This window comes from Halichoeres trimaculatus, unplaced genomic scaffold (genome assembly GCF_033239565.1).
Source record: "Halichoeres trimaculatus isolate MK-OKI-2021-1 unplaced genomic scaffold, fHalTri1.1 fHalTri1_scaffold_14, whole genome shotgun sequence".
Lineage (NCBI taxonomy): Eukaryota > Metazoa > Chordata > Actinopteri > Labriformes > Labridae > Halichoeres > Halichoeres trimaculatus.
Genome location: NW_027437192.1, coordinates 13,422,359 through 13,436,478, shown reverse-complemented (window position 1 = coordinate 13,436,478; position 14,120 = coordinate 13,422,359). Strand labels below are relative to the sequence as shown.

Here is a 14,120-nt window from a genome sequence, read left to right as displayed (position 1 = left end):
ACAATCTGCCTTTTCCAGCCAGCCATGTGAGGTTTTAGCACTCCATATGAAGGAGTTCATTGCTGCACCCTTTCTCTAGTCATACTCTGTCAGATATTTTGAAAGTAAACTTCTGTCATTGACTATTGCAACCATTTGCAAAGTACCACAGTGCTGTTGCATACATTCTGCCTTATGCACATGTGCAGATCACTGCAGTTCTTTGCCATGAGGTAATTCTGGCTGCCATCTGCTGGCCGACACTCAAACGACATGGTTTGCTATGACGTGAAAAACAGTAAATTGTTATGACACAAAAGTAAATAATATTTTTTTGTGTTCTTTGCAGACGTAGACTTTATTTTTTTAATTCAAGATATAGCTTTAATGTATTACTTATTTGGCTATGGGCGTCATTTTCCAAAGATGCTGTTTGTTTTACATTAGATTAGATACAATTTTTTAATCACTTTCACGACTTTCTCGCGCTCACCACCTTAAATAAGAATGCTGAAAGCATTTTTATTACACATCAATCAATCATATTGGAGTCATGTAGCACCTTCTGTACAAATAAAATTGCAGTTCAAAGTTCAGTTGCAATAAAATAATGGTGAAATATGTTTGGAAGACAGATTTTAAAGTACAGACTAATGCACACAAAGGATATTTTTAGACGTATAAAAGTAAAACAAAATAATCATACCAAATGGCAATAAAATGGAGATAAAAGTTAAAAGCATATATTAAAAAAATCAAGATACTCAAATAATCAAGAGTTAAAAATAAATGAGAGACAATGAACGATTAAATTTTAGAACATTTTAGTCATATAATTATAAAAACCTACAAGGTGACAAAAGTTGTTGTAGCGTCTCGCGCTTTTAAATGTTTTGACCCTTGTTAGCCACCATATATAGCACAACACACGTGATCCAGTCATTTGACAAAGCAAAACACGGCAGTAGATCAGAGACGGGCGACGGACATGGACCATCATCGAGTGGACAGAGTGGGCCTGCTGTCTCCCCTGGAGGAGTCCAGTGCTGAAATAAGCAGAGACAGCGGCATTGTTTCTCAGAGTGCAAGCAGTTTGTCCATGGTGAGTGAAATCCTCAGCAGCGGTACCGTGTCGCAGAGCCCGAGCTTTGGCGCAGCAGCTAATGTTATCCCCGAAAGCCCGAGCTTCAACGAAGCAGCAGACCCCGGGACATCTGAGCAGCACTACCCGGAGCAGGACGACGAAATCCTGAGACACACTGCCCTCAGCTACTCCACCTACATCAGGGCGACGGCTGGGGAAGAGGTATGCACCGATGGCTTTAATACAAAAAGCCACCAATTCTTTTAAAAAACATTACCGTTACTCACCAACTAGCTGAGATTGTGATAACTGGCCTTTGAATGTGTCATAATAAACAGATGTATCTCTCGCGACTCATACATATTTTAAGCTGATGATCAATGCAGTTCTGACCAACGGCTAAGTGGAGTGGTTGCTAAGCGACACTGATGTCGTGACATTATTGGTTTGTCACCACTCGGTCGACTTTACTATCCAGGAAGACCCAAGTTAAGTCCGGGTCCTACAGACTGTATTTTTCCACGAGGACACTAAATTAGTCATACCACCAATATTAAGAATCACGGTATACTTTAATGTCCCCTTCCCAAGGCACAGTTCTGAGTCATATGGCGAAATACAACAATAAGAAGATCCTATGTGAAAATCCCCTGAAAGGTTCTCTGTGTTAAGCGTATGAAGGTAGTTTCATGGACTCATGATCCATAGTGTTTCCTCAGTTAACTTTCTATTGATGGCAGACTGAACAGAGCCTCGAGTTAAAATTGAGTGGAAAAGCATGATACCAGGATATTTTTCAAAAAGCTTAGCTGGCTTGTTGGCTTAATAGGCAGACAAAGAATCCTGTGTTTGACCATTTAGTTCTTGCTGACACAGTTTTGAAGGCAGACATTTAATGGAATTACTGCTTTGACCTGTGTTTGTGGCTTTGCTCTATAAGGCAGGTCAGATAAGTCTCAGATTTGCCCCATTCATGTGATGTAGCTTTGGTTTCTGCATTGATTATGTATGAATGGTTTTACAGCCCTTTCTTTTTTAAACATTTTACCTCTAGATCCTGTGCTTGGAGAAGAGTCTGGAAGAAATGCTGACAAGAGTAGATGAGTTTGTTGGAATGCTGGACATGGTAAGTGTAGTCTGCCTACGGTACTATAAAAGAATATGGGAGAATATTTCACATTTCTACTATTACTACTACTACTACTAACTATACATTTCTACTAACTTTGAGCCTAAATGTCTCTCATTTGCAAATCCCCCCTCTTTTAGATTCGTAATGATACTTCCCAGATAGTGAGTGAAAACCTACCTCAAATCCAACAGAAGTCAGATGAAATGAGACAAATATACAGAAGAATTGATAAGTTAGAGGTAAGTAAGATATCTTTTGGCAACAATGAATGGGTATCTCTACCGCTTTTTGTATTAATACGGTAATATAATGTGGTAATGTAATGTAATTGATGCTATAAACAATACTGTATAATGCATGTATTAATATTATTTTAACAACATAATGTATATATAGTATATGTGAACTTTGCTAAAAGAGAACTGGATGATGTTTACAAAAAGGGAATCTTTACAGACTGAGCGTTTCCCCTTTCCAAAAAAAATATCTATGAGTGCAGTTTGTTCCTCTTTTTAGGTTCTAATGTGGTTTCACTCTCCCTCTCTATTTACTGATGCAGCCCTTAGTGTTGTAAATAATCAGAGCTGACTTTTTTGCAGCTTGATTGTTATCAATCAGTTAATTCTGCCTCATTATTCTACGTCTACTGCAAATTAAACATCTTTCCAAGATCACTCACTGACCTCTTTTTAAAGATTACTATTGGGCTTTTAAGCCTTTATTCTGGGTATAGGACAGATCAAAAATTCAACAACTGTTGTCTCTGTACATGGGGCATGTGACTAGAAAAACTGAGCTGAACTGGTGAAGATTAGCTTCCTTTCTACAAAAGATCAAAGATAGATTCTTTGCCTCCACCTTTAAGCAAATGTCTTCATGATCATCACATATGGTATATTAGTGTCAGTGTCCTGCAGAAGCGTGTCTTAATGAAAGCTTGAAAGGCTCTCTATTTTATAAGCTTTTGCTATATACATATATATGTTTGAATCTTTTTTTTTTTATTTTGTCTGTAGGCCTTTGTAAAAATGGTGGGCGCCAATGTTAATGCAATGGAAGAGCAGGTCACACAAGCAGAGGGAGAACTAGGAACACTGCCAGGTGCTTTCAAGAAGATCCTTCGCACAATGACTGTTCCAAGCTTCCTAAATGTAAGTGCTCCTTTATCAATCTGTAAACCTGAGGATTTTTGTTTCATGTGAGCTTACCAATAGTATCATGTAATAACCATTGAAGACGATTGACCGGGGAACTATTTGAGATTTTACAGCTTTTATTCTTACCACAATCTGTGCTGTTGTAAAATTCACATTATCATTATCCTTTTATTTTTTGTCACCAGAAACCTTCAAGCCCAAGAAGACCAGCACCACATCAGCGTCAAGAGATCCCCACCGTGTTCCGGACAGACGATTATTTCCCATCACAGCCAGAGCAGTGACACATCAGAGCATTCAGATAACTAACTTGGATCTAACCTCAGAGGCCAAAACTGTAGAGAGAACTTTTACTGCCATCTATTACAAAGAGGAACTATTGGTGCACTGGCCTCAAATAAGCAATAGTAGCCTTTATGAACAAGTCACTGGAAGGTATGTGTGAAGACATTCTGCTTTTAGAGTGTCGTTTAACTGGCAGCATCAAGAAAGCACTGAACTGTAGCAAATGATTTTAAAAGTGCCTGAATGGGTCATATTTCTGTCTTTCTTGTGTTACAGTTTGTGACAAAAACAATGCCAGATGTTGGATTTAAAAGAAGTCAGAATGACAAAGTCATTTGACATTGTAAAGAAGGTACAATAGGAAGAGCTCTAAAAATCTTCCGATGTATCACATGAAGAATTAACCCAGCTTTTTATAAATTACATTCCTGTCATTGGTGTTTGTAAAGACCTGCACGCTGATATGAATTAATATGTATTTGTAATGTATGTCATCACTTTTCCCAAACAAAATTGATCTCATGCCATCAAGCATTTAATGTCTTCCATTTCAAAATACTTACTTACTAATAGCCTTATGTTAAAGGCTATGGATAATAGCTGCCTCGTTGATATGAGGCTACATCTTTGATAGCACCTTTTTAAACAAAGCACACTAAAGATGATCAACTCTGATTGATGGGACTAGTAAATTAAAGTTTAGAATGATAATGAAGCTGCCATCGAGTATTGCAGTCATGGATCTTGTCCTGGTAACTGTACCTAAGAAATGTGATGTTGCCCCTACCAATCACAAAATATATCAACATTGGTCACAGCTATGGTTCATTGTTTGATAATTTGCCAAAATAGTTTTTACTCTTTTTTTCATTTACAAATTATTTTCTGTTGATATTTTTAAGTGATCATTAAAGATTTATTTGAGACAAGGTTTTGTTGTATTGTTGCATGTCAGCATGTCATGTCAGAGTACCTCCCATAAAAAATAATCGCTTTTACCCTGAGTTCAGCATTCAAGGCAGCCTATCTTTCCACGAAACCTGCCTATTGGCCTAAGATGGGCCGTCCTAATGTCCAATCATCAGTGTGGATGTTCTGACGTTGTCCAGGGCCCAATCTCAGTGTCCACACTCACTGACTGTGAGCTGTGTCACCGCTAAGTTCATGAGGGCTTGGGAACTCACCCAGGGTCCCATTGACAAATCGCAAAGTGCATGAGGGGTCTCATTTCAACTTTCTGAGCCTTTTAAGTACTGTTTTCATAAGAGAGCATTTTTGCAGACTTTATGTGAGGGAATTGCCCAAAGTTCATAGCAATGTGATGTGAAACAAAGAGTTCCCAGGAGTAGAGTAGCAGAAATTAACATTTTCGTAAAAAATGGCACACGGTCACGGCGGCAGAGCACCTGGCAGTCCTCACCCAGGGTTTTTTTTCACCCAGTTGTAGATTACATCGTGTCCACTATTGGTCGGCCTGCGCATGACGTCAGAGTTTGTCATACCTCAGAGGAAGCGGGAACCGCACCATCCTCGAGTAACTGTATGTGCCTCCACGCTGACTGGGTTGCTAACTAAAAAAGTAAGCAAAAAATCTACAGAAATTACCAAGACCGGCTTTTCAGTCAAAAGCTTCTTTGCAACAACGTACTACAGTCTGTTTTGAAACAGAGGTTCAGTTTAGATGAGTATTACGGAGATACATCCGGCCAAAACTGAAACAGTTCAGTTTGCTTAGTGTGTGCTAACGCTAGCCAAAAGTTTCGGTCTTGCGTGAGTAATGGTGATGGCTTCTGCTGTTGAGACGTAGACAGGGCACGTCGGGTTTTTTTCTGTTTACCTCAGGCTGCAGTAGCTAACCCGCACATGCCCCAGACTGAATAGATTGGTACTTGTCATTTACATGGATCAGTTTGTAATGTGTATCTTCCGCTAACAGCCGACAACCTAAATCTGCAACAGTCACGTACGTCACTATTTTAGTATTTTCCGTCGAATTGTCAAGGTATTTGGAAAGTTTTCCGCCGTCTCGTTTAAAATTCCCATTCAAGGATACGGCGCGAAAAAGCTTTATTATTTTGTCCATAGACAATGAGCTTTAGAATATAATGCGTGCATCCTGAGTTGTGTTGATATTCGTTTAGAATCCAGTCAATTTGATCACCAACTTAAACTGTGGGCTGTGTATACTACAATGTAGAAAAGACTGGTTTGAGAAATTTTTATTACGGGTATTCAAACTTGTGACTAAATGGTTACACCATGGAGCCTTGATCTGGAAAACTTGTACCAACCGTTGATTGCCGTTATCTCTTTTACAGGTCTGAAGCTTCACGAATGGCTGGAGAGAAAGAAATATGGCAAAAGATTGGAGAGGGCTTTGTTCAGGCGTATTACAACCAATTTGACAATAGCAACAGGCTGGAACTGGGTAACCTATATGTAAGTTTATGTGTCAGTTTAAGTCTTCAACATCAACATGTATTGAAAATCCAAACGTATTTCTGTAATTAGTTGTAATACCTGTTGTGAATGCCATGATGCTGAGTGCACTGGGTGTTAACACACTGTGTTTTATTAGTCTGCTGATGCCTGTTTGACGTGGGAAGGAGCTCCTTTTCAGGGGAGAGATGCCATTGCTGCTAAATTAGCTGTGAGTACCTCTCTTTTCCTGCTTATTTATGAATTCCATAAACACATTTATGGTAGCAGACTTGCCTTACCATGCCACTAACTTTGAAACAAAAAAATCTGGTTCTGAAACCAAAATGTCTTGTTTCAGTTGACCCTAGCAGTTGTTCAGCTACAGAATGTGTTAATACTTTCATTTCTAATCCACAGGGCCTGCCTTTCAAGCGCATTAAACACATAATCACAGAACAAGACTTCCAGCCTACAATAGACAGCTGTATCCTCATCATGGTGTTTGGACAGTTACAGGTAAACTGGTGAATTCTTTCTTGTGCTGGTCTGTCTCAAAGTAAGTGAATTTTAGTCTGACACTCTCTGGGTCACCTGGTGTCACAGAAGTTGCTGGTAAATTAGTCAACTGTTCATGAAGAGGTGTGAATTACTATAAGAAACATTAACAAAAATGCTCCAAGTAAGCCTTTTATATTTATTAGATGGAATTTGTCAAAAAGTGAAAATAAACAAGCTGAGATGCGTACTTTGACTTTAACTACAGAAAAGAGAGCTACTGCAGAAATGATAACAATTTTTGCCGTATAGCTTCTCAAAATGAGCTCTGCCATAATAATGCCTAGCCACATTGTAGTCTGAAACAGACACTCTTCTTCTTCTGGGGTTTTGAAAATGACACAGAATTCCAGCTGCTTAACAGTTTGGTCACAAGGTCTCCTATTCCATATTTTTCATTTAAAGATGCATAATCCGTTTTCAGTGAGAGACGAGTCATCACAACAGGTAGGCCAGTTTAGTACCTGCCCCCAAAATTTCGAAAATTAAAATATCGGTACTTAAAGGGATAGTTCGGATTTTTTGACATGAACCTGTATGGCATCCTCATCTGTAGTTACGTGCATCAGCAGTGACTTACCCCTGTCAGCATCCTGTGACCCGAGATCTGGTGCGGTTTTGGTCCAGACTTAAGTAGTCCGGCAACATGGCTGGGGTCACGAAAGTAAAGCGTTTTTCCTCTCAAAACAATTTGTGTTCAAAAGAGTGATAAATTTGCATCACAAAACTGCAAACCGGAAAAAAGTCAGACTCCGTTATCGCTTGGCACTACTTTTTGGTGCGTATCACTGCTCTGTGCGGTGCATCCAGCTGCCCGGCGCGCGTTGGCACCGTCATAACAATTTTAAAAAGTTAACGATAACCTGTCTGACTACGACACTGATGAAGATGGCATTACATTTAGCACAGAGCCTAGGAGATATCTTTATGAACCCGAATATACAGATGCTGAAATTCGTCAGATGGAGTTAGAACAGATAGAGAGAGAGACGATCAGTCATGTCGCTCCTGGAGCCACAGCTGAAGTCGTGAAAGAGAGGGTGACAGACAAATGGTGGTGCACTTGTCAGAAGTATGAAGTCATGCCGAAAGAGGTTGAGTGCTACTGCTTTTTCCGCGTACCTAGATACGTGAAAAAAGGTCTGTAAGACACCCTCATTCAGTGTCAGGGAAGTCATTATTGTTTGTGATGCAGACAGAAGCTGCAACGCTGGCCTCCTCATCAATTGAAAGGTCTTGCATCTGTGGCATGATGAGGTTCCATTCGTGGCAGCAGTAGCACCCCACCTCTGTCGGCATGACTTCACACTTCTGACAAGTGCACCACCATTTGTCTGTCACTGTCACCCTCTCTGTCATGGCTCCAGCTGTGGCTCCAGGAGCGACATGACTGTGATCGTCTCTCACAGTGGTGAACTAGTTTGCTGTCACAAAGTAACTGACAGTCGTTTGACTTTTGTGTTCGGGCACATCGTTTGAATCTGTCACACCTCCTCTTTGAGCAGGTAAGGATGCTGAACGGTGAGGTGTTTCATCATGTTTGTAGATTTTCCTCCGTGTGTGTCTGTAGTAAGCTTTATAGACAGGCTTTGAAATGTGTATTAGTTTACGAAGCCGCCCGACTGTCAGCTTAGCAAACAGAGTGCACTGGCTTGTTCGAAAAGCTGCTATCGGTTCACGGGAGCGCTAGAACTTGAAGCCATGTCTGTAACCCTGTCTGTACTTTTGCACGCAGCCTAAGAAATCAAACTGTGTAGTCAGGATGAGATTGGATAATTAAGATGCACGTTAACAACTTTGTTGGACTGAAAATGACCAAGCATGGACACGCAGAGCTAATACTGGCTCACTGTCTAACTTCATAACAACACACACACTTTTGAAAAAGAGCAAGTCTCCGTCCACTCCTCAGAGAGGAGAGAGGACCCAGCTCGGTGGCTGCAGACTCACAAGTTGCCTGAGTCAAAATGTTTCTGATTCAGACCAAAACAATGCCTTGGGGTATCGGTACTTAAAACACATGGTATTGTTTACTTTTTGAAAATGGGCAGTATGGATCCTTTCTCAGTATCGATATATCATGCAACCCTAGCTACTCACAATGTGCACTAATATATCCCCGCAGCTTTTCAACATTGCATTAATTCGTTGATGGTTCTTGTCCTCCTGATCTGATGATGTGATGGTCATGATCACCAAAGAGATTGTGAAATAATCATTTATCACACATTGTTTCACTTCATCCTGAATAGGCTCAGACACAAAGAAGTAGCTGGCATTTCTCAATCATGTTTTTGTATGAAGTCAACCACTAGAGAATCATGTCCCAAAAAATAGGGTTGGTTCTATGTGAATGTGGTCAAGTCTGATAAGCACAGTGTCTTTACGGATGTATCCATTTGATTGACGCTTTGTTGTAATTCTAGCGTTGAAACCTAAAAATACAACCGCATAATGGTACTTCTAATCTATAAAGCATTTGTTGCTAGTTATCACTTGTACTTTAGTCCCTATTCAGGTTTCTTAATCTTGCTTTAGAGTACAGAACCACATCTACAGATATAAAACCTGTAATATACTTGTGATACTGTTTGCCGTCTAAAACTCACTCTTCTGTATTATCTTACAGGTTGACGATGATCCACCAATGGCCTTTCATCAAGTGTTTATGCTCAAGTCACAGAATTGTTCTTGGGCTTGCACGAATGATGTGTTCCGATTGGGGATACACAACATACCAGTGTAGCAGTTTAAATTAGTTGGCATGCACATACACAATGAAATCCAGCTATGAATTTATTCCATAGTCATGCTATCACAAAAAAATTCCAGGGATTGTAATTTCCTCCATGTTTACAATACATTCATAAGCATGCTTTGTGTTGGAGATGCCATATGTAAAAACATTCCTGTCTAATAAACATGTCATTAATCTGATTTAATATGAGTGTCTTTTTTATAACTCAGACTGCTGTAGATGTGATTAATACTGGGTGTGTAGTAACTGGGAGTGTTATGTCTCAACATTGTCCTTTGCAGTTATTAAACCTCGCACAGTGAACAGTGAGGTTTTGTAATAAAGCATTTCCAGCTTGGGCGCTAGAGGCGCTACTACTCTGGTGATCCATACAAATGAACGGTCAACAAAGCTTCAGCTTCAGTCAGACCTGCTCAATCACACACAAGGTTATTACACTGAGCACGAGCAAGATGTGTTATAGTCAATGACATCTGTGGTGATAGAAGTCTCCCCGGGAAATGGATCTGGATATAAATCAGCAGAGTGTTCATGTGAATGGGACGGTAAGCTTGAGTAATGTTACGTGAGTAGTTAAACTGACAGTTTGTCAACGAAATCTCGGAATAATAATGTGTTTCATACATTCTTGGTTTGGGATATTCGAGAATCAGTATATATATATCGAATGTACGTTATGGGCAGATTTATAATCCGCCTGTAACCTCGCTTTTATGCCTTGTGCAACATCAGCTACAAGCTAACCGTAAGGGTAGGTTGTCGAATACGCCACAAACATCCAAAATCGCAATTTGCTTTCTTATGTAGCTGGTGTCAGGTGACATGAAACAGAAACATGTTTTTTTTTTTTTAAATACGACTTCACGGGTTAGAACAAACAGGACATTTAATTGCAATATTTATTTTGGACGTTGTGGGTCACCGCGCATGCGTGCTAGTCTTTCCAGCGTTAAAGGTACAGGAGGTCTATTTATGAGGAGGATAGAGAGTGTAACAGAAACATGTCGATTAACAAAGCAAACGGGTCAAAATTGCAGATTTAACAAAATATAATGTGTTTGTCTGCGTAGTCACTGTTAAAAGTTTGTGTTCTGGCTGCTCGTAGAACGGCTACAAAGACAAAGACCCTGACTTCAAAAATGATGCTGAGACAGAACAGGAACCTTTGCTCCGAGAAAATCCCAGAAGGTTTGTCATCTTCCCCATCCAGTACCCCGACATCTGGAAGATGTATAAGCAGGCACAGGCCTCATTCTGGACAGTGGAGGAGGTGGGTGTTACTTTATAAAAATATAAGGAAAATAATACTCCTTATAGTTTGATGAAAACAAAAAAATAAAATCAGTAATCTTTTTTACAGATGGAAAAAGGTGAAATTTAAACTTGTCTCTAACACTGCAAAGTTTTTCACATTGATTTATTTAAACACCCACAATCTGTTTTTCAGTTGTCATCCTTGAAAAAAATATTGAGCCACAGGACTGACAAGGATATCATTGTTGCATTTTTTTTGTTTGTTTGTTTTTTTAGGTGGATCTTTCCAAAGACTTGGCACACTGGGACCGTTTAAAACCAGAGGAGAAAACCTTTATTTCCCACGTGCTTGCTTTCTTTGCTGCAAGTGATGGCATTGTCAATGAGAACCTGGTGAGACCTTGCAAACAACCACATGATTTTGCTACTATTACACAGGCACACAACTTTTTTTTCCCCAAACATTGTGATTTCTGTCTGGTAGCAGTTATTAAAGCCAGCATTAAAACAATTTTTGTTGTTGCTTCATTTAAAAACTATGACAGTGTTCAAATCCCTGCTCAAAACAGTTTTATTTAGCTTGCATATGGCAGCAACAAGTATTTTATCTGCACTTCTCGCTTTTAATTTAATTAATGAATTGTTATTTTCATGTTTAATGGAATGATTTTATTTTGCCTTCTTGTGATTTTGTTTTACTCTAGCTCTAAAGCACTTTGAATAGGCTTGCATATGACTTGTGCTCTACAAATAAACATAACTTGCCTTAATACAACTCTGTCATTATATGTTACAACTTTAGGGTTGCCCCACTGATAGCCATTTATTTTGTATATTTGTATCATCTAACAGGTGCAAAGGTTCTGCCAAGAGGTGCAGGTCCCTGAAGCCCGCTCCTTCTACAGCTTCCAGATCCTTATTGAGACTGTTCACTCAGAGATGTACAGCATGCTCATCAACACTTACATTAGAGACCTGAAGGATAGGTAAGATAAGTGTACTGCTATATATTTAAAAGTATAAAAACTATTCTCTTTAATAGTCTAATAAATTTTTTTGGCTCTAATTGTCATGATTAGTTAGTGTGTGGTGTGATAACCCATTGGTTAAGATAATGTGAATATGTGTTTGTGTTTTTGGAGCAACTACCAAACCACACACAGATAAACTTTGGCAAACATCAAAAGAAACAGTAAGACTTACACCTGCTCACAAAGGCCATGTCAACTGAACTTGGCGGTGATGCCTGTTGGGTTTCCAGCTGCAGCTACTTAGATGCATGTACAGACAAAGAAGAGAAAATGAATGACTTTCCTCGCACAGAAGAGCTGAATATAAAGTGTCTTCATTCCATTTTTTCCATGTTTAGAGGCATGTGTGCTACATCCACCCAACTCTCTATCTGATGTTTAGTTTTGACAAGTGAATTACTCCAAGTCAAATTTACTACCATTTTGAGTTAAAACAAAGAAAAAGTGTGATTTGATACTTTCCTCGGGTGCCATAGTTGTCAAGCTGAGCTGTATGTTTTGAACTGGTTTTACAGATTACTTATTATGTTGTGTTTCAGGGACTACTTATTCAATGCCATTCAGACTATGCCTTGTGTGAAGAGAAAAGCTGACTGGGCCCTCCAGTGGATCAACGACAGTGAATCCACATTTGGTATGGAGGACACAGCACAATCTTGTTAATCTCATATGAATGTGAGCTGCTCATATAAATGAGTTTGGCATTAACCCGTACTCCTGAGAGTAACTTTTGCACATTCTTTCCCCAGGAGAGCGAATTGTAGCTTTTGCAGCAGTGGAGGGTATCTTCTTCTCTGGCTCATTCGCTGCAATCTATTGGCTTAAGAAGAGAGGACTGATGCCGGGCCTCACCTACTCCAACGAGCTGATAAGCAGAGATGAGGTAAGGTGATTTTAAAAAACAAAACAACTTTTAATTTGGGTTGTTCCAATTTTCGAAGGGGCTTGCCAGAACATTTTATTCAGTTTTAACTTAGAGAATAGAAAGAAAAAAAAAATGACTGAAATCCCTCACGACTAGATATAGAGGTGAGTTTTTATGGAGTAGTACAGTTGTTTGTGCAGGCATAAATTAGTACCTTGAATTTAGCAATTTCAGCACTGTTTCAGAAACACTTTTTTACCTCTCTTTTATGTAATAGCTTGACTTTGGTTGGAAAAAAATCTTTTGTAGTTTTTCATAACTCCTAAACTAGAGAAATTGTGAGAGGTAACCAGCACCCTATTTTTTGGAACTGTAATATTTTCTTTGGGTTTTTTGGCCAGTTTTGGATCTGAATTTCGGCCTATACCATTATATCATCTGTCACTTATTCTTACATGATAATTTATCTGTTTTTAGGGCTTGCACTGTAACTTTGCCTGCCTGCTGTACAGCTACCTGTTGAAGAAGCCATCAGAGGACCGTGTAAAAGACATCATCACCAAAGCTGTCAGCATTGAGCAGGTCAGCCACTGCAGATTGAAATTTATGATGAAATACCAAAATCCTGATAGGCCATACCAGTTGTTATATTCATGTATAATGTTTGGTGTTGCAGGAGTTTCTGACAGAGGCCTTACCAGTCGATCTCATTGGGATGAACTGTTGTCTGATGAAGCAGTACATTGAGTTTGTGGCTGACCGGCTTTTCGCAGACCTTGGTTTGGCAAAGGTAATTTTATTTATCAGAAAATAGACATGAAACTATTTAAATAAATACTAGTAATACCATGGGCTGGATACATTTCATTTAATACCATCCAGACATGTTGATAAGTTTTACTCTTGTATGTTGCTAGTAAAAGTGTAAAATGTTAGGGTAGTTAACTTTTCACTCATCTGTTTTCCAAGGTCTACCAAGCAGAAAATCCATTTGACTTCATGGAATCCATTTCACTGGAGGGGAAAACCAACTTCTTTGAAAAACGTGTTGCAGAGTATCAGCGATTTGGAGTTATGTCAAACATGACTGATTGTGAATTTACTCTGGATGCAGATTTCTAGAACTGAGATTTACCACTGTTACATATGTATTTATTTTTCTTATTTTAAGTTATTTACAAAAATACAGTTACAGTAGTTTCATAGTGTTATATGGTACAAAGTAATGGTAAACAGGTTAAAACTGCTCTTTTCTGGAATGATGAACAACTTTTCAATACAGTGTGAATTAGTCTGCAGTCAGTATGGCTTGTTTCTAACATGAGGAGAAACAGATACCCCCAAGATGCACTATTAATAGCTATTCATGACTCCAATAAACCGGTCCAGATGAGCGGTGTGTGACCCAGGCTTGGGATTAATAGTAATAAAAAGTGGAATGTAGAGATGATAACTGTGTATCATTGGATATTTGAAGATGTTTAAGATCAAGATGACATTTTACTGAGTGAACGGTTGTGGCTGCTTGGGTATTTGTTTTTACGCTGTCATTCTTCTTGTACAGTAAATTTTTTTGCAAAATAAATACAATTTCTGTAT

The 14,120-nt window shown here is 39.1% G+C and overlaps 3 protein-coding genes across 3 annotated transcripts; all 3 read left to right on the top strand.

The window, feature by feature from the left end:
• The first annotated feature begins 921 nt into the window (after nt 1–921).
• Nucleotides 922–4,558, top strand: bloc1s4 (biogenesis of lysosomal organelles complex-1, subunit 4, cappuccino). The gene is made up of 5 exons (XM_074686943.1): nt 922–1,285; nt 2,118–2,189; nt 2,333–2,434; nt 3,212–3,346; nt 3,538–4,558. Exons 1-5 carry the CDS (start codon nt 968–970, stop codon nt 3,634–3,636), a joined length of 726 nt encoding a protein of 241 aa, XP_074543044.1. The 5' UTR covers nt 922–967; the 3' UTR covers nt 3,637–4,558.
• Nucleotides 4,559–5,114: 556 nt separating this feature from the next.
• On the top strand, nt 5,115–9,563 carry LOC141803498 (nuclear transport factor 2-like). The gene is made up of 5 exons (XM_074687576.1): nt 5,115–5,216; nt 5,956–6,076; nt 6,216–6,287; nt 6,476–6,574; nt 9,243–9,563. Exons 2-5 carry the CDS (start codon nt 5,972–5,974, stop codon nt 9,357–9,359), a joined length of 393 nt encoding a protein of 130 aa, XP_074543677.1. The 5' UTR covers nt 5,115–5,216; nt 5,956–5,971; the 3' UTR covers nt 9,360–9,563.
• Nucleotides 9,564–9,717: 154 nt separating this feature from the next.
• On the top strand, nt 9,718–14,095 carry rrm2b (ribonucleotide reductase M2 b). The gene is made up of 9 exons (XM_074687573.1): nt 9,718–9,916; nt 10,477–10,641; nt 10,902–11,018; nt 11,478–11,611; nt 12,196–12,290; nt 12,406–12,539; nt 12,999–13,103; nt 13,198–13,311; nt 13,491–14,095. The coding sequence occupies exons 1-9, from the start codon at nt 9,872–9,874 to the stop codon at nt 13,641–13,643; spliced, it is 1,062 nt and encodes a 353-aa protein (XP_074543674.1). The 5' UTR covers nt 9,718–9,871; the 3' UTR covers nt 13,644–14,095.
• The last annotated feature ends 25 nt before the right edge of the window (nt 14,096–14,120 follow it).